At 39.2% G+C, this 23540-nt stretch overlaps 1 protein-coding gene across 8 annotated transcripts in view; it reads left to right on the plus strand.

Annotated features, from left to right (window-relative positions):
* The window catches only part of Adamtsl1 (ADAMTS-like 1), a 914539-nt gene that overhangs the window by 574838 nt on the left and 316161 nt on the right, over positions 1-23540 (plus strand). For all 8 annotated transcript variants that reach the window (XM_006538374.2, XM_006538376.2, XM_006538377.2 and 5 more), the window contains one exon: positions 22128-22173. In XM_006538374.2, coding sequence (XP_006538437.1) covers positions 22128-22173 — 46 coding nt within the window. The remainder of the gene's footprint in view (positions 1-22127; positions 22174-23540) is intronic.

The raw sequence follows: 23540 nt of genomic DNA on the forward strand, positions 1-23540 counted from the left end.
CACTGCCTGCATAGCACCCCACCGTCCTTCTTGGTCCCTTTTACTCTTGTAAGTGGCCTTGCTGATCTTCAACAGTTTCACTGCTACTTTCACATCATATGTCCACAGATAGGTTTATGTATACATGGAATAACAATGAGGATAAAATATAGTAGTTTGTCTTTCTAAGACAAATGAGATTAAGCCCAGCTACATAGATTTTCCTGAAAAGGAACATTGCTATTCCTTTTGACTGTAAAAAAAAATGCATTATTCATATTCTGTATCCCATCCTCCATTGTTGGGCAACTGACATTGGCTTCACGACTTAGTGGCTTGTGCTACAGTAAGCTTTGATGTGTGGTTTTCTCTGATATGTTAACTGAAACTCTCTAGATAAATACTCAGGAGTGGTCTAGCCTTATTTTCTCTTCTGGTTTTATTCCTATAGCTAAGACTTTAAGTATGACATTTTATATGAGTGGAGAAAAGAGGTATACTTGTCTTCTTCATGAATTTGGTGGCAATGCTTGAGTTTTTCCCCTATTAAGTTTAGTGTTGGGTTTAGATCTATCATATAGAGCCTTTCCTGTCTTGAGGAAAGTTTCTTATAGTCTCACCAAGGTTTCCTCATAAAGGGGAACTGAGTTATGTCAGAAGCCTTTTCTACATATCTTGAGATCATGTGATTTCTATATTTACACACATTTGTGTGATATAATTTATTGACATGCATGTTGTGTGATCCCTGCATCTCTAGAAAAAGTTGACTTGATCCAACTGAATAATTTTTTCAATATGATCATAGATGCTTTTTTGCAAATGTTTTATTGAGAACTTTTTCATACATGTTTATCAGAGAGCGAATCCTGTAATTGTCTTTTCTGGTGTAGCTTTCCTAGTTTTAGCACCTGGATAATATTGGCTTCATAAAGCAAGAGATTGACACCATCCTCCCTTTTCCGTTCCATGGAGTAATTTCATAAGCATTGCTGGTAGTCCTTGCTTTTTAATTGATTTATTTCTTTTTAAATACCAACTCTATAATAAGTTGCCAAGCATCTATACCCCCAGAACTTCCTTGTGACTTCTGTACCCAGTTGGACAGTCTACTTTCATCTCCTATGCCAGTAGACAAACACTTTTCTATCTACCGTGTAATCACTTCTTAATTGTGCTTACAATTTTACCATATTTTCATTATTTCAGTTGATTGCTTTTTTAAATTATCTTTATTTTGTTCTAAGTCTTCTTGTGTCAACCAATGATATTAGAAATAGTTTTTAAAATATAACTTCTTTTACAATACTTTCTCTTCCTCCTAGATGCCTTTAATTAATATACTTCTCACTAATGTTTTTTGGCTTGTGTTCTTCACTAGTGATCAAAACTGGATCCCACATGCCAGGCAAGTTCTCTACCAAGTAGGGCACATCCCATCTCTCCAATGCCTATTGATCTCTAACAAGTCATTCATTAAGAAAACAGATGGACTAGAACATTACTAGAAGCTCAGTATATGGGTAGGCTTGTTGCCAAATGGGCTTCTAAAGTAGAATTATCTTCGGGGTAGGGGATATAGTCTAACTCTAGTTGGCCTTTCTGGATTGACAAATTCATTTCCAAGCTTTAAATTCTTAAGACCTGCCTTTGTGTGTGACAGTGTTTCTTTTTTCCCTTATAGCTTTCAGCATGCATTCTTTGCTCTATACAGTGTTTTAGCTATAATAAGATGAAGGCAGGCTGGAGGAGGGGTCTTTTCTGCTGTTGTATCTTTGATATTTTACACACCCCCTGAACCTAAATGAGAATCTCTTTATCTAAGATTGGGTTTCACAGCCCTCTAAATCAACTTAGCAAAAACTCATCTGAACTCACAAAGACTGAGGCAGCATGCACAGGGCTTGTGCTCAGGTCTGCACCCAGGCTTCTGTATATATGATGATTTGTAGTTTAGTGTTTTTATGGGATTCCCAAGTGTGTACACAAGTGAGTCTCTGATTCTCACTCCTTCTCATGGGCTCTTTTCTTTCTGTTGGTCTATCTTGTCCAACTTTCATATGATGGTTTTTGTTTTATCTTATTATATCTTATTTTGTTATGTTTTGTTGTTATCTCTTAGAAGCCTATTGTTTTTCCAAAGAAAGACAGAAAGAGAGTGGATCTGGAAGGTCAAGGAGGTCAGGAGGAACTTGGAGGAGTAGAAGAAAGAGGGAGGGGAAACTATAATTAGAATACATTGTAAGAAAAAATATATTTTTCAATAAAAATGGAGAAATATAAAATGTTTTCTATGTCTTTAGGAAGAAATTCCTCTCCTCCTTTGCCTATGGTCTTTAGAAGTGATCTTTTCATAGTGTTCTATAGGTCTTGTGAGCTCTAACACACATTTAATATATCTATCTTTACCAGTGTCTCTGAGCTTTCCAGTTCCCGCACCTTGTTTTTAAGCACTGATATTCTGTCTTCTCTTTGACTCTTGCTGTTGGCTAGACTTCCCATTGCGCCTTTTGTTTGGTGTGTTGAGTTTCCCATTTTCAGTCTATTTTTCTTCAGTATTTCACATTACTGAATTTCATTCTCGTGTCCTGTATTGACCTCTTTTTTTACCCAGATGTTTGTTTGTGTTCTTTGAGAATTTGTGTTTCTTTGATTTCTTCTAACATTCTTTTGAATTTTTTTGTGATTTTCCCACTAGTTTACTCCCACTCGAACCATTAATGTGGACTTAGTGATGTTTTGGGGTGTCATGTTACCATGGTTGTTCATGTTTCCTGTGAGTTTTGCATTGAGGCTTATATATGTTGGATTAGGCTATTGGTTAAAATCTTTTTTTTTCAGTCATTTTTCGTTCTCATCAGGAGTGTCTACAGTGGTCAAGACAGATGAAGTTATATCAGGGTTGCGATGTTGTTTCCTCTGCTAGACTGGCATTTGGGACATCAGGCCTGCTTCCCAGATCTCCCTAGAGAATAGAATACTTCTGTAAAACCAGTCACTATCAAAGGGTAGGTTTACTATATATGTACACTAATAGCCAAATAAAAAATAATAATCCTTTGAACCCTAATCACTTTAAGGAACAAATAAACATGGATAGTCCTATGTACATTAATATATTAGTTGGCATGTGTAAGAACAGAAGAAAAACTCAGCAGACTGAGATAAGTGAATTATATTAGGTGTATAAGAACAAAAGAAGAGAATAGAAACATACATAGATGTGAAAATAGAAGGGATGGGGAAGGCATGATGCCTTTTGGGTAAAGAAAGAATGAAAAGAGAGGGAAAGGCATGAAATCAGATAAGCTAATACAACCTGTACTCCCAAGAGGCTGAGACACAGAAGCTCTGTAAACCAGACTAGGCTGTGTGGTTTAGCAAAGCCTGTGCAAAGGAAGTAGAACAAAAAGGAATGGGGGTTGGGGAAAGACCCAGAGGGAGAACAAGCACAGAGCAGGACAGAGCTGGCCTGGTCAATTCATATCGGCTATTAATTAAAGGAGGAGCAAAGATGAGAAGGGCTAGCTGAGGGATAGATGTGGATGCCATCTGCCCTACTTTCTGCTTCCAGTCTCTGGGTATTCCCTCCTGGGATGCTAGGTGTATGTCATACCTCTCAGCCTCCTGTTGTTGTGTCTATGATGCTGGCCATGCCTCTAAGTAGTCATTCCTGGGTCTAGTTGCTGTTGTCAACCAGGCTGACCTTTGGAAGGTCAGAGTATAGATACTGAGCCTTCAGAGATAGAGTCAAAGGTGCTAGTTACAACTCTCGGTGGTCCTTCAGAAGACTACTTGCAAATTCTGGACTCACCACCAGGTATCTCTATCGTAGATTTGGTCATATATGCTGGTCCTATCTTTATTGGCTGGGTTGCAAATGTTGCCCTAGCCCATGTGCTAGCCTTCATCATCCCCCAGACCAGGTGAACTCTCAGCTCATGTTCCTGGAAACTCCAGCTCTTATAAGATTTCAACTCTGCTGAATACTGCACAGTGCTGAGAGTTCCTGCCTTGGTAACTAGAGCTGTTCTGTTGGCTAGCTAGCCTTTTAGAGTGCAGTCCTGTGACACTTCTTTGGTGTTTTCTGGGAGTAGGGTTTACAGAAGGTCTCAGGTCACCAAGTGGCTAACTCAGCAGGGGCCTATTTTAAATGTCATCCAGGACTGCTCCAGTCAAGTGCCAAGTGCCAAACAGGATTTCCCTAGTGTTTCTCCTCCCTTTGCCAGGGGTGCTGGGTATCTTTTGTTTGACTCTATTCTCTATTTCCACTCTTTAAAATGTTACTGAAAGTACAGCACTGATTTTCTGAGCCCCTCTGCTCCTTCTCCCTCAGAACAGGGAGCCCCTCAAAACTGAGCCAATCCTCCAGTCACACCAGACATTCCGGCTTTGTAAAACTCCCTTTTGTGCATGCTATTGTAGTTAAATGTATTCAGTGTTTTCTGACTGCTGTCATCTGACATTCCTAAGCTTTTAACCTGGGTGCCTAGCTAGTCATGCCTGCATGTTACTAGCCATCTTATGACTCCTAGCTAGCCATGTCTGCATATTACCAGCCATCTTATAACTCCTGTGCTTCGTATTTCATAAACACCCAGTAAAAATAGGAGATACAAGTTGGAAAAAGTATCAGTTATATATTTATACATACACATACACACACATATATCTACATACTTCTTGAGATTAGGGTGCAAGTTCCACTCATCTCTTTTCTCACATGGGGTCTTCATAGTGGTAAGAGAGAAACTAGGAGCCTGTTTGGTGGATTTTGCTAGATCTTGAGACACAGCAAAGAGACAGCAAAGGGAACAATTTGAACTTTGAACAGGTTTTCACAGAAAGTGCCATACCCTGTAAAAATATGACCAGAAGGCATACTTTGCCAGATACAAAACCAGTCCTGCCATTTGTCCAATGTGGTAATTGATGGGTTCATTGGATCATCTCCACTGATGAGCTTCTCTTCTTTTGATCCCAGCTGCCTGTCAATCAGAATGTTGCATGGACAGAATAGACTTTTATTTCCAACTTGTGATTCACCTCTTTTCTTAATCTTAAACATAAAAAAGCTTACTAAATCTATAATACATGATGATACATGATAATGACATAACTGCTAATAATCTGACATCAGTACCAGCAAAATGTACAAATTTGGAATGTGCCTGCTATCTAGGTTTTTTTTTTCTTCTTCTTCTTCTTCAAATTAGTATCTTTGACTATTCAATGAGAATGAGCCAAAACATGTAACTCACAGAACTAAGAAGAGGTGAGAATTTTCCTATTGCTCCAGTGATGTGAATGTTATATTGTGTTGGAAGCTTTAAACAAGTGGGACCAAAAAGAAATGGAGGGAAAACATTTAAGTCACAAGTCAGATTCTGTCGGTCAGCAAATAGTGAAGCAGGGAGGGCATGCCAAGCTCAGTCATGCGAGTTTCGCTGTGTTGTGCGGATGCATTTATGCGAAACTACTCAAATCTTGCTCCTCTTGAGATAAGCAACACAGAGGTTGACTTGGTGATTCCATCTGTGATTAAAGATGGATTTCTGAGAAGAGAATCCCACCACGGGAGCTTAATTAGCCTATTAATGCCCTGGTGGTATAAATTGGCCCACTACAGATTTTACAAAGAGGGAAACTAAGATTGAATCATCTCTTGGGGTGAATTGATTCTGTGGGCTCTACATATCCAAGGCAATTAAAGATACAAAGTGTCTCTGAAAATACCCTTGTGATTTTGACATAGTGCATCATGTATCCAGTGCCACAATAATGCTCTGTGACAACTGCTATATTTCTGTGAAATATGAGGTAAAGGCGAAGCTTGGTGAGATGGTTCTGAGGACTTTGGGTAGGCTTGACTACGTATTTGGGTAGATAGGAGCTTGCTGACCTACACTGGCTTAATCGGTTCCTATGTAGGCAATGCACCTCTGCTCCATGTTTTCCTGATTCTCCAACAAACTATACTAGATGTATTTCCCAGATGATCTATCTCTCTCTCTCTCTCTCTCTCTCTCTCTCTCTCTCTCTCTCTCTCTCTCTCCCTTGCGCGCACGCGCCTGCTTTTCTTTCCTCTCTCCTCCCTCTCTTTCTGTGTGTGTGTGGGGGGAAAATATGTGATCAGTATATTCCAGTATGCTTCTCAAATCTTTATTTGCTGGCCTCCCATTATCCAAGCTAAGAGTCTTTGAGAGAGAAAGATGAATCAGGAAAAGCTTGAGGGACTGAGAAGATTAAGCTTGAGGAACTAAGACCATAATCGCAGTCTGTCATAAGTGGACATCTGTGGCTTTTTAACTTGTTTTTAAAAGGGCACAGTAATTATCCAGTCCCCTCTCAACTTTTTGTTCCAAATTTAAGCATCTTGATTCGACTCACTCACCTTTCAACATGAGAAGATCAGAAGTTATAAGAGTATCTCTCCTTAGAGGCCAGGGAGTGAGACATGGGCAGTGTTCAATGTCAGGTCAAATAAAGCCAAGTAAGTCACCTTGTGAATTACATATTTTAGCCCTAGCCATATGATTTCTTAGGTCACCTTAAAGAGTGAATTTTCTAGGTCTATCAGTAAATTCTACTTCCTGCATGATAAACTATAAATGGAGTTAAATTTTTCTGATTTTATGGAGTAGATGCCAAACTCTAAGTTTCTGGAGTTAATGGTGTCCTCCTACAGATTGAACACTTGGTAAAAGCCTTCTTTAACCTGTGTGGAGAATATCCCAAGTGTTCATTTGATGATTACATGGAAAGGGAAATCAGCAGAGGCCAAGCTGAAATAAAGCCTCCAGCCAACAATCAGTGCTTAATGCTGAGAATGCCAGGAGCTGGAAGACCTTGGCTGAGCACAGACCTTTCCTGGCTTCTTCTAATTACTTTTCTAGATAGGGCTGGATTTGCCTCGTATGTGGAATTAGAGCAGTCAGAGGTTTTTCTACTTGGGACTCTCGTTTATCCCTATCACTTTTACTGATTTCTGTATGTTTCACTAAGTAACTCCGATAAGGTAGCTATTGCTTATCCTACATCACCAAGTGAAACATAATACTTATTATTATTTTTCATGTGTACTTGGTGGTGGTACTTTATTTCCAGTAAACTAAGCAATTAGCCAATTACCTTAAAAACCTTCTTTACTCTCCAGTTCTTCATCCTTCTCACTATGCTGAAATGTTTATACTGAATTCATCTTCCTGCTTTCTCTTTAAATTTGATAGTACAGATCCATCTCTGAGGACTCCAGATTTGTTTTCTATCAGTTCATTTAGCTTTGCCCATAAGGAGTTCCAGATGCCTAAGGCACTTAATACTATGAGTCATATCATCTGTACCACTCTGTTAGGTCCATGCCAAGTCCAAGGTCAAGAGGGAAACTGCAGCTCATTTGAGATGGTAACAGGTCAAATAGCTTTATGTTCTTAAGAACAAAGTGAACCTTTGGGCAGTTAATTTAAAAGATGTAAACATCTTTTGAGGTTTTTTTTTTTTCTGAAAAATCAAATTAACCTAACAAATTGATTAATCTAAAGATGAACAGGTCAATTCTACATATTAGAATATACCCTAAGATACCCTAAGAATATGAATAGTCACTAAATCCTGATTGAATAATGGACTTGAGTGATATATTGGATAGATAGATGATGAATAGATGATAGATAGATAGATAGATAGATAGATAGATAGATAAAAATAGATGATAGAAATATATCTACTTATAAAAAATACAGTACTTTTCAAAAGTTAAGACATTTTGAATTGAATGTTTGAGTTGGACAAAATTATCAGATGAACAAGAGATAAAAATCATCACCACATTATGGGGAGTGCCTAAAAACGATAAGATTATTGTATTATTCCAAAGAGATGTGCTGCCAGAATGATGTCAACATAAACATAGAAAAATTAAGATAAATAGCTCCAAGGAGTCTTCTTCTATACGAATGGAGAAGCTTATTTTAAACCCATTTTATAGCAATTATGCTGGGGAAAGTAGGCTAAATTCTTTAACTTGTAAACACAGATTACCTCCCATGAAAATATTGATACTTGCATAAATTTAGAAGTTAAGCTGGCAACCAGTTTCTATACCATATAGTAGTAAATACCAAAAGAAAAAATTTCAACAATAAGATTTTGGCTTCTTAAATGCATGTTCTTAGTTAGGTCTGTTTTGCTTTGTTTTGATGGCATCATCTTCATCATGGCGTCCACTTAAGACTCCTGGGAGTCATTTTAAGATTTTAAAGTCTGTAGCTCTTATGAACTCTGAAGCTAGAGCTATCTGCTGTTCTTCATCTAATGTTGTATGCGGTCTTCTTGTTTTCCTCCAGAGGAAGTTTTAGACTTTGTTTAAAAGAAAGACACACACAGTCAGAGAAGGTCTGACTCTGCTTGTTATTTATATAAGGTAGTCTTCTCAGTCTATGAGCAGAGAGTGCTCATTTGAGGATATATGTTTAAGAGGTTTGGGGCTGGCTTCCTCTCACTTTTTTGGGTCAATGCCTAGTTCAAATGTATTACCAGGACTTCTAATATTCCAGGCCATATATCTTGAGCGCATTGTTCCAAGATCTGATCTCCTTTCAGGAGGCATTCACGAGGGGTAAGGACTGAATGTGTAGGAGCAATTTATGGTCTAGTTTATCCCATAAACCAGTTTGTTGGAATAAAAGGTGGCTGAGAAATGTGCTTGATTTGTAACCTTTACTTGTTTTATTTGGGAATCTCTAACTCTTATTTTGCATCCCCTCCCCCTGTATATGTAAGAATTCCTTATTTGGTTTGTTCAATAGGCCTCATAAAGTTTTTATTTCCTCTCAATTTTAATTCATACATCTAATAAATATTTATTGTACTCTCATTATGTGTCAGGCAAATTAGTAGGTACAAGTGGAGCTAGAACTCCCAAAGGGAAGGAAACCCTAGAAATAACCCAGTTAAGATTTTATCATTGAGTTTGTACTGATTGTAGTTGGACATAAGATCATGTCTCCCAATATCATGACTAGTAAAATTAAGTCATTTGTTTATATATGTTGTGTTTTTGATCCTGTACAGCATCCTATTCTACACTTTCTGCATTAAATAGGGAATCTTCTTAGTTTCCTAATTACATTATGAGCAGAATTCTCCCTCTCTTTCTCATGTTTAACACACAGAAGATGCTTAGATGTTTCATGGTTTTAATCGATATACATAGTAATTAAAATATATAATCATTTCCTTAACCTATACTTCAAGGGAAAAGAAGGAAACTATAATATAGTGACATTAAATTTTGTACCATTCAACCAAGGTCAATTCAAACAATTGTGCTTTTACAAAGTGGGACAAATATTTTTGATTTAACCCTAGACTGAGCTAAGTGAAGTCTTGCAGTTACCTGCCACTCCCCCCCCCAACATATACATAGAAACCCATATACACTACCTCTTTGGTACTTCTATTTCTCGTTTTAAAATTGTAGTAATTAAATGTTAATGTGGCTTTGTCCCTTAGTATTTTTAACCATATGAAACCGTGCTTTTGCATATACTGAGAGTCTTCAGAGCAGATTGTGGCAGGATATTTGATCACACTGTGAACCCCTGTGTTTTTTACTGGAAAACCCTGTTTTCAGTACTGGTGTGGCTCAGCCTTAGCACACACCTTTAATCCAAGAGCTTTCTGCTTGAATATTGTAAACAGGATTAAGTAAAGTCAACCATAGGTCAAGAAGTAGAGTAAGCAACCTGTTAACAGGAAATGAACATAGGATTGTTAAGAAAGAAAACCATAGAGAGTAAGAGTGAGTCAGGAGGACAGAGAGAGGGACACACAGGAAGTAGCGGGAGGAGGGTCGTTGAGTTTGTAGGAGGTTGTTTGAGAAAGGAACATTCATGGTCGGGAGTCAGCTGAGAAGGAAGGTCAGCTGGGTGCTTTCTCTGCCTCTCTAAGCTAGCAGGCTTTCACCCCTAGCATCTGGCTCCCAAGTCTTTACTGGTAAAATAGAATGATTGAGATTATTGTTTTTAAAAAATGCAGATATCCAGAACTTACAGATACCGCCCTATCCAAACTGGACCCATTGAATGGCAACTTTCCTTCTCCCTCTGTTTTGTGCCCTTGGTAAATTTTGATTCTGTTTCTATTAAACTATTCTACATGTCTCACATCAGTGACATTATGTACTAACTGCCCTTTATTACACTTTACACAATGTCCTCAGAGTTCATCTATGTTACCACTTATTAGATTTCCTTCATTTTAAGGCAGACAAATATTCTGTTGTATGAAACTACCATATTTGATCAGTCCTTTGGTCATCAGTGAACATTTAGATTGTTTCTACATCTTAGCTATTATAAACAATGTTGCAGTGAATGTGAGAGCACAGATATAACACTGTGATCTTGGTTTCACTACTAAGAGATGAGTGTCTACATACAAGATTGTCAGATCATGTAGCATGTATGTTTTCATATTTTGAGGGATGTACTTGCTGTTCACCATATGGGGCATCATTTTATACTCTTAGCAGCAATGTGCAAGTGTTCACTTTTCAAGAACACCTATGTGTTCTTGCACCATTGGTGGGATGCAAATTTGTATAGTCACACTGCAAAACAGTACAGAGGTTCCAGTTTGCTCAGTTTACCACTCCTGGGCATGCATCCAACAGCAGTGAAGTCATGTAAAAGCTATGCCTGAGCCCCATGTTTATCACAACCTAATTCATAATAGCTATTATACAATCAGTCTAGGTGCCTCTCAACAGATGGATAAAAGAAATTATATGTATGTGTATATGTATATAATTTTATCCATATGTGAATGCATGCAATATATGCAATGGAGTTTTATACAATCATAAAGAAGAATGAAATCATATCCTTTATGGGAAAATGGACACAACTGGAGACCATTATGGTAAGCAAAAAAAAAAAAAAAAAGAAAGAAACATACACAGAAAGAAAGGTGTCATATAATGTGTTTTGTTTTGTTTTGTTTTCTCAAAGCAGAAGAGAGAGTAATTGGTGAGGGTAAAGGGGACTAAAATGAAGTCAAAAGAGGAATGAACAAGGATAGAGGAATTGATAAATTAGTGAAACTCATTAATTTCTATGCTCGGAATAAGTTAAATTTTGTTAGAAAGTATACTCCTTTATCACCAATATGTATCTTTTTTTCATTTTGGAAAATATTCTATCAAGAATGAAATGATACCTCACAGTAGCTTTGATTATTTTTTTCCATATGTGTGGGGTATGCATGCATGTGTGTATGTGTGTTTGCACATATGTGGTGGTGGGCTATGTGTAGATGAAGGCCCAAGGTTGAAGTTGAGAGTCTTCCTCAGTCATGAATTTTTTGAGGCAAGGTCATTCAGTTGAGCCCAGTGCTCACTCACCTGACTATTCAGCTAGTCAGCTTGCTCTGTGGATCTCCTGTTTCTGCCTTCCCATGATGGAGTTAAAGGCAGGCCACCCACACCCAGTGGCATTTATGTATGTTTCGGGGATCCAAACTCCAATCCTCATTTTTGCTGCTACTCTGGCAACTGCTTTAACCACTGAGGCTGCTCCTTGGCACTAGGTAAGCTTTGCCTGCAGTTTACATGGCAATTAGAATGTTCAATGCCTTTTCATATGTCTTTTGGACATTTTGTGTTTTCTTTTGAGAAATAGCTATTCAAAACCTACCCTTTTTAATCAGGTTGCTTTTTTGCTGCTGAGTCAAGGAACATCTTAGTGTTTTGGGTACTGATCTCTTACCTGAAGTTGTTTACAAATGCTGCTGCCTGCTCTGTTAGCAGCCCTCTTATTTCCTGTGCTGTGTTCTGTGTAGAATCTTTAGTGGTACTTCCACTTGTCTGTTCCTCAATCCAGGTGTCTATGGTTTGTGTGTCATTTCCAAGAAAGGGTTTCCAAAAACCATTTTATATAGTTTTCCCTCTGTATTATCTTGGTGGGGGCATATAATCCTAGGTCTCATGTACAAGTTACATTTTCAGATTCATTATTACATATGGTATAAGAAGATTGCATTTTATTCTTTAGTATGAGTATGTGAATATTATTTCTTCAAAGCCATTTGTTAAAAAAGTCCATCCTTTTTCTATTGTATATTCTTAACATCCTTGTTAAAGATTGGACAGCTCTCAATATGTAAGTTTAGTTCTTGATGATCTGTTCTGTTGAACCGTAGTATAAAGTCTACAAGGCTTTATACTAGTTTCACACTGTTTTTAATTTCAGTTTTATAAAATATTTGGAAACCAGGAAATGTGACACCTTCAGCTTTGTTATTTCTCAAGTTTTTTTTCGCTAATTAGACTCTTTTCTGTTCCAAATGGACTTCAGACTTATTTTTTTATTACTATTTATGTAAAAAAAAATGATACTGAAAGTTTAATAGGGATTGAATTGGCTTTTCTCATCGTTGCTGTGGCCAGTCTCCTTCCATGTGAATCTTCTTGAGCTCCTTTGTTTCATCTTTAATTTATTTCATCAATGTTTTATACCTTTTAAATCTCTCACCGACTTAATTATGCTTATTTCTCTGTAACTTATTTTTTAATTCTATTGTAAATATGACCCTTGACCTTTCTATATAGTCTATTGCCTGTGTATAGAAGCACAACCGGCTTCCTATTCGTTTTGCTTCTTGAAACTTTATTGAAATTTTAAATTAGTTGTAAAATATTTTTGTGGCATAGAGTATTTTACATCAAAGATGATGCTACACACAGAGGCTATTGTTCTTCTTCCACTCCGGTTTGGATATCTTTTACTTCTTTTCTGGCCCCATTGTTCTGCTAAAACTCTCAGACCGTTTGTATAGAAATAGATGAGTGGGGTTGTATCATGATTGCTGCTCCTAGAGGAAGAGTCCGAGTGTGATTTTAGCTTGTGGGAAGTGGGCTGTTAGATCTTGAGCAAAGTCCCTCCTGTAGCGTTTTTCGAAATTTGTCATGAAAGACACTGAAGTTTGCCAAACAGCGTTTCTGTATCTATTGATATGGCATATGAGTTTTATTTCTTCTTTTGTTATGGAAGTAGTTTTTACTCTTAACTGTACTTTAAAATGACATAGAAAACTTTGGAATATACAAATTTTAGGCACCAAAGAGACCAATTAAAATAATTATGGGGATAGAACTCTGTCATCAGGATTTTTAAAAAGTTCTTTAAGTGATTTTTGATGTGTATCTGAGTTAGAACTCCTTAGCTGCTTAAGAAAAATATAAATTTTGTATCTTTACAGTAAGATAATGGAGAAAAGAAGAAATGCTCTTTCTTTTTATGCTAAAATTCTTTGCTCCATTTTCTCTAGAGTGACCCTGTACACATGTAGCAGGGGCATGGATCACAAGATATGAATGTGGTAAGGGTCTTTGTTCTCTGTGAACCTCATGCATGAATTTTCTGAATAGTTTTATATAGTTTTACAGACAAAGTCATCTGTACACAAGTGGTAAATGTACCAGGTAATTTTGGAGACATTCTTTCAGCACATTAATTGAGCTTATCATTTTTTTCTTTAAGCCTTTAGGTCATTGGTCATGGTACTGCTTAATAATAACCTCAGTACTTACAATGGGGGATCAAGAATTCAAGATAATACTTTGCTGCATAGCTAATTCAAGGCTAGCCTAGATTAGATAAGCCTGTGTCTTGAAACAAATAAACAACAAAAAGGCTTCCAAAGTTGTTGGTGATTGATTGGATCAGCGTCTTGGGGGTTGCACGGTTTATATAAATCATCTAAGAAACTTCCCTCCAAAAATATTATTTTACTTCTTATGGAGGATAAAGAAGGAAAATACTTCCAGGTTATACTTGAATGGACTCTCTCCAATATAGTTGCCTGCATTAGAGTGACAAAAGGCCACACCTGTCCACATCCCTGCATGGATAGAGAAGGGGCTCACAAGGTCCCATCCCTAGTTGAAGAGCTACAGGAGATTGAAGACTGTTGTGAGAAAGCAAGTCAGTTTTCTTCCCGGATGAGCTCCCTGATAGGTTGCCTATGCCTGAGTAGTCAGCCCTGCATCATATCCACCATATACAGCAATAGTAATTGACCTCAGTAGAACATACACATTATATATCACAATAATAGTTACAGAGGAATCAAGCATAAAATTAAGACACTGGAGGAGTTGAGGACATTGAGGATAGATATCATGAAAATACATTGTACTCATGTATTAAATCTTCAAAAGAAACATTTTTTAAAAAAATAGAAACGTTATATAATTAAATTCCATAGTACTAGTTACTGAGATAAATGACGGGCAGCCAGGTAAAAGATGAATAGGAGCTTTACCTAAGGACAGGAAAGGTAAGTAGAACACTGGGTGACAGCAGGTTCATGCATGGTCATCAAACTGTTTGATGTCTCTTTGCTGCAATGCTGGTCTCCACTTTGGAGCTGGGGTTGGACTCTCTGTTTGGGTAAAGCCTAGAAAAGATGAGAGGATGAGAGAATGCCCACACAGTGGGGATCAGAGCTCCCAAGCCAGTGTTTCTGAGACAGTGCTCATCCTGCTTTGTAAATGATCTTGTAAATGAACCAAGGCTTCAAACCTTGCCTCCACTGTTTTCTCACTGTGTGGCACTAGGCAGAGTTGAGAGTACTCTCTGAAGTCAAGCACTCCTGGCCGTGAACAGTGGGTTGAAAGAATGTCAAAGGGGCCCTTCACCTTTAAGAATCAAAGTGTGTAACCTTTAAAGAGAGACTTTCATTCCAGATGAGTAGTTACAGCCTGTTCTGTTGCAAGGTAGAGAAAGGGACACAAACTCAAAGTTGTTCTTAATATAACAGCTAGGGCCTGGTGCATGCTGGGAAAATGCTCTATTATTGAGCTACATTCACCATCCCAGGAGAAATAATTGAAGGGAAACTGTTGTGACTGTCCAGAACCCCACTTTACAGTAAACATCTGGGGAACATGTAAAGAAAGCCTGGGGAACATTTTCTCTGGCCAAGATAATTAATAAATTCTCAGCTCAAGTATTGTATCTTATGAGTCTATTAGGGAGAGAACTAGCTTGTCATAATAAACATCTTCCTCATGGGGAGGATGGAGTCCTTGGACGTGAGTTACAGGAACACATTTATCTTTAGTCTCATTGTCTCTTTTGGCTACCAAGCAAAGATAAGAACATCTGTAAACCTTGGGGCATGTGAGTACATCTTAAAGACATAGGGTAAACATCTATACTACATGTGTATGGCAAGCCAAAGGCAGCACTCTATTCCCCACCCTCAGCTCCCCCATCCCCATCTCTCAAAGGCAAGAAATGCATTGGATAAGGAAGGCATCCAGGTGGGTTCTGGTGTCAATACATAAAGACAGGCAGCCACAGAGGAGAGGGGGAGGTACTGCCCTTGGGTAACTACTTAGTTTCATTTTAAGTCTCTAGCTGTTGTGGAAAGATTTTAATCAAGATCTGGGGTTCAAAAATTAGGGCAAATGTGATGTTATAAGTTCTGCCTGGCTTGAAATTATCTTTATGACATTTCCTTCTACCTATTCCTTCCTTCTCCCTTTATCCCATAGTTCTTCCTCCCTCCCTTCCTCCCTCCCTCCATTCTTCTCTCTCCTTCTGTCCCCTCCTTCATTCTTTTCTCCCTTCCTCCCCCTCCTTCCCTTCCTTTGTCCCTCCCTTCCTCTCTTTCTTCCACCTTCCCTTCCTCTTCTCTCTCCCCCTCCCTTGATGACCTCAAGAAATGCTCAAAGAATGTTAATTAAGAGTACAACAGGCATCTTGCTTCACACTGTGGCTCATAAATCAAACACCTAGATCACCAAGAGACAATGGGGTTTCCTAAAACTGAGCAACCACCTGGGTAGCTACAGAGCCATTTTCTAGTGCTATGAAATTATGGTCACTGGGCCTCCCCTCCCTGCCATGGAGTTTAATCAGAATCCTCAGTACTACTTAAATCCACCTCTAGCAGTAGCCCTTAACATTGGGCTATGTTTATAAAGTGATATTACAACCTCCACAGTCTGGACATGTTATAGTTCCTTTTATGACAGCATCCACTTTAGAATACTGGTGCTGTGGTCTATGATTTTACCTTGTCTGATGGTGTACATAATAGATCCTCATCAATAGTGCATATGAACTGCATAGAAAGGCATAGACATTTGGAATGTGGGAGCAGGAGAGAGATTATCCTCAAATTTTCCTCTCTTTAGTCACATTCTTGGGACCCTGCGCACACCACACCACCTAAGGCATCTCTACAAAGGTTATACCTCTCTACTCCTTCTCAAACTCCTTCCGAAGTTAATATCCAAACTGTCCTTTTCATTGTTTCTGCAGTCTAGTGTTGTTAAGTGATATTCAGATAAGTGTCTGTTTGCTTCAGCTGACTAACTTTGCTGAACGTCAAGGGACTTCATCTTTTCTGTATCTTCCTCAAGGTCTTCCTTCCTGCTGGCTTATACTCAATGCTCAGCAAATGAGCTAAATGACTATAAACCAGGAAGCATTGTACAAAAGCTTGTTAGCCAGGGAGCACGGTCTGGGGAGCCATTTTCACTGTGGGGATGCTGACTGTGTTTTGCTCCCTTAGATGGTCTCAGCAGTGTACACCGAGCAGTGTTGAGCTTTGCTCGAGGTGGACATCATCCTCATGGTTTGCAGTGTTAGGTCTTGCTGTTGCTCTTCTCTTTTTGATCATATATGTGCACTCCTTGCTTTTATACCCCTGCCCCATGTTGATGAATACTCGCTCGCTTGTGGCAACACATCTTTACTTAAAGAGGAGGACATGTATGGAACATCAAATGGGGGGTGGGGAGGGTGAGAGGACAACAACTTGGTAGTGATTTTTCTAGTTGTGATTTAGAACGTACCAAACACTCATAATAGCAAATAAAAGAACTGAACCCTCATAAGACAAACTCAGAACTTCAGCATAAAAGAGTCTCATGCATCTCTAAGTTTAGATTTTTCAGAGCTGCAGCCCCCTCACTGTGCCTCAGGAATCTGCCAAGAAGTCCAGAAACTTTTCTTAATTGTCTAGGATTGAAAAAAGATCGAATAGCCATGGGGAAGGCTAGCTTACAATGCTTTCCCTGAACCTAATCTCCATTTCTATCTACTATAGCCTCTTCATTAGTTTTTAATCTTTCCCTCTCTACTCTCTCCCCCTCTCCCTCCCCCTCTCCTCCTCCTCCTCTCCTCCTCCTTCTCCCTCTCTCTCCCTCCCCCTTCTCCTCCCTATTCCCCCTACATCCCTCTCTTCCTCTCTCCCCCTCTGTATACAAAAGTCAGGGTCCCCAAGTTGGCAGTACAATTACTGTGTTCTTATGAGAAGTTGTTATAGAGCAGAGGTGTTGAAATATAAAACAGAGGTTACAAAAATATGTAACTATAATGCTTGTAACTCCAGCTCCTAATTTATGCTCCCACCAGCCCCTCAGTCAGTTTACATTTGCTTTGAAAAGGCAGATTTAAGGTGGATTCCATACACCTTTGGCTCGTTAGGCTACTTTGCAGATTATGGCAGATTGTGATGCCTTGGTATGGCACAGAACTCTTTGCCCCAGCCAACTCATCACCTGAAAGATGGCATCAGGCAGAATGCCTCCTTGGACTTCTACTAGGGATGTATTATTTGCTGAATTTGAGTGGCTTTGTTGAACGAATAAAGTTTGACCTCAAATGGTGTGAAGCAGAGTTGTGGGCGGAGGGGTTGGCAACCTTAAATGTAGCTACAAAGAAGATTAAAGATTCCTTTCACTAAAATTAGGTTTCCAAAGGCAGATGTTACCAAATTACATGTTACCAATGGTGGAGAATTTTGTAAGCCAATTTCTTAATATTTGAAGTAGGTGATTCCAGAAATGCATGGTAAGAAGAGTAAGGCTCAAGTTCAGGGTCCAGGGCTATGTACATTCACTTACAGTTTGCTAAAGGAAATTCAGATTGCCAATATTAGTAAAGTACTCACTAGACAGTCATACTTGAATTATTTCCATTTATTTCAAAACATAGAATAGAAATATAATGTAATCATGGATACATGAAGACACTTTTAGAGAGACAGTACTTAATTGGCTCTTGTTGAAACAAGCCCTTCCTGAACGTATTTTACTATAAACAAGATCCATTTTGCCTTTTGTTTAAGAAACTACACTAGAGGTAGCTATTAACTCTTTTAAGAATGTCCTCCTTTTAGAGGACAGAGCTTGAAGGAATGACTCTCCTAAACACAAATATGAAATGGAGCCTACGAGGAAGGTTAGAACCTGAGACTACTACATCATGTGAATGCAAGGCCTAGCATCACCTATATGTATATTTCTGCCCTGTGTGGTAAGACTAGTTGTTCCCAGTTCAAGTCCAAGTTTTCAGCATCCATTATGAACCTAGATTAAGACAGTGGGCACTTGGACATACATTTACAAGTATCTAGAAGTTTCGGTGGCTGTCTCTTCAAGGGCTGAGAGATCTCATGGGGTCTTCTGAAAGGACCTGCCCCTCTGTATAGTTCACTTATCTGCACTGGGTTCCCACAGGTGAACTCAGAGCAGCTGAGTCTGGACCCCGCTCCAGGGGTGAGGGAGTGCAGGCTGAGGTCCCCAGGGACTGCCTAAGACAGCTTGGGGGTCCCCAGGCCTGCACGGAGGCCGGGGCCGTCAAGTTCTCAGACTCTTGGGCACCCCAGATGCCACTGGATGCCGCGGAAGAGATGAGAACCGAGTGGGGCTCACGGGCTTTATCTAGCCTGGAGCCTCAGGCTGAAGGGAGCTCTGACTGGGTCTTGGGGAGTGAAGAGAGTCCTTGGCTTGGGTTGATGGAGGCCATGGCTAGAAGCACTGAGAGGCCTTCTGTGAGAGATTAGCAGCCAACTCTCAAGACGAAGATCTGTTCCATTGCTCCCCACAGCAGTTCCCTATGAAAGGAGACAGTGCATGGTTTTTTGTTTGTTTGTTTGTTTTAGAAAATCTTTTTTTAATTAGATATTTTCTTCATTGACATTTCAAATGCTATCCCGAAAGTTCCCTATACACCCCCACTGCCCTGCTCCCCTACCCACTCACTCCCACTTCTTGGCCCTGGTGTTCCCCTGTACTGGGCATATAGAGTTCATCCTGAGTGAGGTAACCCAATCACAAAAGAGCACACATGATATATACTCACTGATAGGTGGATATTAGACCAGAAACTTAGAATACCCAATATACAATTTGCAAAACACAAGACAATCAAGAAGGAAGACCAACATGTGGATACTTCATTCCTTCTTAGAATAGGGAACAAAATACCCATGGAAGGAGTTACAGAGAAAAAGTTTGGATCTGAGACGAAAGGATGGATCATCTAGAGACTGCCCCTCCCGGGGACCCATCCCATAATCAGCCACCAAACGCAGACACTATTGCATATGCCAGCAAGATTTTGCTGAAAGGACCCTGATATAGCTGTCTCCCGTGAGTCTATGTCAGTGCCTGGCAAATACAGAAGTGGATGCTCACAGTCATCTATTGGATGGAACACAGGGCCCCCAATGGAGGAGCTAGAGAAAGTACCCAAGGAGCTGAAGGGATCTGCAACCCCATAGGTGGAACAACAATATGCATGGTTTTAAGGCATTTATTGTCACGGCAGAGAGTGGTAATGAGTAAACTGTACCCCCTTTCTCAGGGCTGGCCTGAATTTAAATACCTTTTGCAGGGAGGAGTGAATGAAAAGGAGAGTTTAATTGGCTAAGCCCTTCTGGTCTTTACTTACCTCATTAAAATGGAGATCTGTCTTGAGGCTACTTGATCTGTGGTCACGTCCTCTTACCTGTGGAGGGGCTAGGGGCATTGCCCTTATGTGACCGATAGCCACAGAATTATGGAGAGCTTTGGCTTCGTATCAGGAGCCTGGTGTCCAGGAGCATAGCAAACGCCTACTGTTCCTTGCAGGGTTGTCCCCTGTGGGGTCACCAGGTTTCCAACCTAGCTCAATCAGAAACTAGGCTGCCTTTCATGGTCCCACACAAATCCTGCCCCACTGAAGCACTATAACATTTCTCAGAAACTATTTGGATGAAAAGTTCTGTTGGTTTTCAGCTCCAGGGATGAGTTTTACATTGCGTAAATATGAAGGAGTCCACTCAGATGTTTTAGGTTGATAAACTTCAATAAAAAGAAAGGAAGGAAGGGCTACTTAATTCTCAGGTGAGATGTTGTGTCCAGGCAAATGCCTAGGATTGAGAAATGCATACAGGACAGTAATTAAATCTTGTGATGAAAGAGTCACTTTGCTACTTACAGAAAAAAAGTCTATATTTAAGTATAATAATAAATGTGATTGTTTGAAAATGAGCTCCTCTGCATGGAAGTCCTCCACATGGTGTGTTACTGATGAATGTGCTTGTTTTGAAGATGCCCCCATGTATCTGTAGGTTTGCATTATGGGAAGATTCATCAGACTCAAGAAGCAGCACGTAGATTGATATGATAAGTCATATCTACCATTAGTATCCCACACATCCTTCTCACATCTTGTGCCTTTTCTGGTGTTTTACTTTTGAATTAGTCAGGCCCAAGGTTCAAATCCCTGGGACTCTTCTCTGTGTGTATAGCTGTAAGCCTGCTCAACACTCTTGGTCTTAGTTTCCTCATTTGTGAAGTGAGAATAACACGACTTTGTGGTTGTTGAAAAGCTTACGATAATATGCAAACACGGGGCCAGAGTGTTTTTATTATAATTTATCATTCACATATTATAATATTTCAATAATGACTACATTGTCAAGGCTGGAGATACGCTTAGTAGTAGAACATTTACCAAGTATGTGCAAGATCCTAAGTTCAATCGCAAAAAAAAATAGTAATATTATTAATAATAGTAATAAATAATAATAGACAATAATAAACAACCCACCTTAGTCAAAAGTATTTCAATCAATCTTTTATATTATATGCTATCACTCATATTTCCAAGGATTACTCTGGCCAATTCTGCATAGGTTAATATCTCTAGAAGAAAGCTTATTTAAATTATTCAAGCAGGTGTATTCAAGATGTTTTCTTTAGTCTAATGTGTGAAATTGTGTTTTCAGATGCCATTTTGTTCTTGTTAACATCTTTAAGTCCTCTCACTATTTTTATGCACAATTATATGACCAAGTCGTGTTCAATAGTTTGCATCGAACAAAGTAATTCCATTCATAGCCTGAAACGGTCCAAACTGTTTCCTGAATTGAAAGATTCGGAAGCATTAGGAGCATTGCTAGGTCTGATTATACATCTAAGTCCTGAAACCAAGTGGCCTGTTGTCAGCGTCACTCCACCACTTAGCCCCGGTGGGGTTTTGACAGCCCTCTTTAAGCATCACCTCATCTATAAAGTGAGGGTAGTGATGATTCGCTATCACTCCACTAACTCAGGAGAGCTAATAAACGTAGAACAAACTTAAAATCGTCTCCGGAGCTCCATGCCTGATAACTACTTGCCGTGATCATTTCATAACATCATTTTACTTGCCTTCTGAAAAGCGTGGGTTCACTTGAAGAAAAGAGCAGAGCACTATTGTTCACCCATTGTCATCACTGAATGTTTTAGCAAAACTCAATTATTTTTATTCATGAGAATTTAGTAAAATGGAAACTCCCATGTAGTGCTGGTAGGAGTATGTAATAGCACACCCTTTATGGAATGCAATTTGGCAATAACTTGCGGGTGCCTTACCAAAGTTTCTTCCCTTTAGTTTGGTAATTCTGCTTCTACAATTTTATCTGTTTTAAAGATGCAGTCAGAAACTTAGATAAAACACATGCATGAAGATGGTTTGCTATACCCTCATTTATGGAATCCTCTGAAATTACTGAAATGAAAAAGGATTGGTGTGGGTATATCAATTGTATCTTTTGAGAAAATATTATATACCTGTCAATACTTTGTCTTTAAAGTATATTTAATAGCATCTTCAAAGATATTTAAGTGGAGGGCCATAAAATTCAGTGGGTAAAGATATTTTCCAACAATCTTGATAACCTAAGAATCTATTTAGAAGGAAAATGAAGACTTGTTATTCATATTAAGAATAAATCATGAGAGAGAAAATTAGTCCAAACTTTAAGACTTTAATAGGTTATAATGAAATTCACTAATTTTTTTTCTTTTTGTGACATAGGAGCTGTGAAGGGAGAAATATTCGATATAGAACATGCAGTAATGTGGTAAGTGTAAGCTCCTTTGGTTTGAGATTGTAATAGTTCAGCCCTGGGATATGTTAAGAAGTTTTATGGATCCTGAGTGGGAAGACAATCAATTAGTAGTTCACAAATAGTTATTTATTGCATTCTATACTGATTACCCAATCATTTCTAATGCTCCTCGGTATAAACTTTCAACCGTTCAACCAGATTAAAACTAACTAGACTGTTTTAAAACAAACTATTTCTCCCTGCTCTGTCTTTTCACATATAGCTCTCATGAGAAATGAGGCAGGGAATGATTTAAAAAAAAAAAAGGAAAACACTTGGAGTATCATGAAATAAATATTAGTTAATCAGATTCAGGTTTGCTGAATGCCTTCATCTGTCCAGCAAACATTTAACGCCGGCTACGTGTGGGGCACTGTGCTAGCACAGGGATAAATAACACGTGGTCACTTCTCTCAACATCTGCTACAGAGTGTGGGGTGGGGAGAGTGAGACAGATGGACACATAACCTCATTCCTGGGCAAACATGACAAATACCAGTTGGGATAAAGTTGTTTGGGATGACAACAGAGAATTTTGAAGAGTATTAAAGGAAAAAATGGAGTGAAATAGAGCCTGAGAGGTACAACTGGCCCGCGCTGTGTGTGAGGAGATGACAATTACTTCAACAGAGCGAACACTCTGGGCCTCATTGGAGGCCGAAGTATTAAAGGCTGTACTGTGCAATCATGTTAGTCACTTGCGCCTGCCAACATGCAGGAAAGAGTTGAAAGGTAATTTAAGGTCATACCGAGAAAATCTTTGAACGTTAGCTTCCAAGTTCGTGGGCTCAGTGGACACAGAGGAGCAAAGGGGAGTCTGAATTGACACTATTGTGCCGAGTTTCACCTTCAGAAAGTAAGTGCTGTCGCAACAGCTGAGTTGCGCGGGATCCAGTAACATATGGGAGAGACAATGTATGAAGGCTTAGCCCATGAGGAAATGCATCCTCCAGGAATAAAAGCTAAGGGTACTGTGTATGAGCAGGCAAAACAGACAAGCACCTGAAGTTGGGGTGTAGCTGGAGGAAAAGGAAGAAAAGAGATAAGCACATTTTAAACGCTTTGTACCCCCTAATCCCTCTGTTCAGGAAGCTCGCCCTCATTGGTTGGCACTTTTGTGTTTAGATTCAGTTGACATGTCCTTCCCTCAGAGTGGCCTCCTGGACCATCATTCCTAATGTTTCTCTACCACTCAGCTACCACTGTTCTACCACTCAGCTCCACTCAGTATTTGGAAGGGGTCTCACTCTCTCTAGCCCTGGCTGGCATGGAACTTGCTACAGAGACTAGACTAAAATTCACAGAAATCAGCCTGCTTCTGCACCCGCTCCCCCAAGTGT

This window comes from Mus musculus, chromosome 4, assembly GCF_000001635.26.
Source record: "Mus musculus strain C57BL/6J chromosome 4, GRCm38.p6 C57BL/6J".
NCBI lineage: Eukaryota > Metazoa > Chordata > Mammalia > Rodentia > Muridae > Mus > Mus musculus.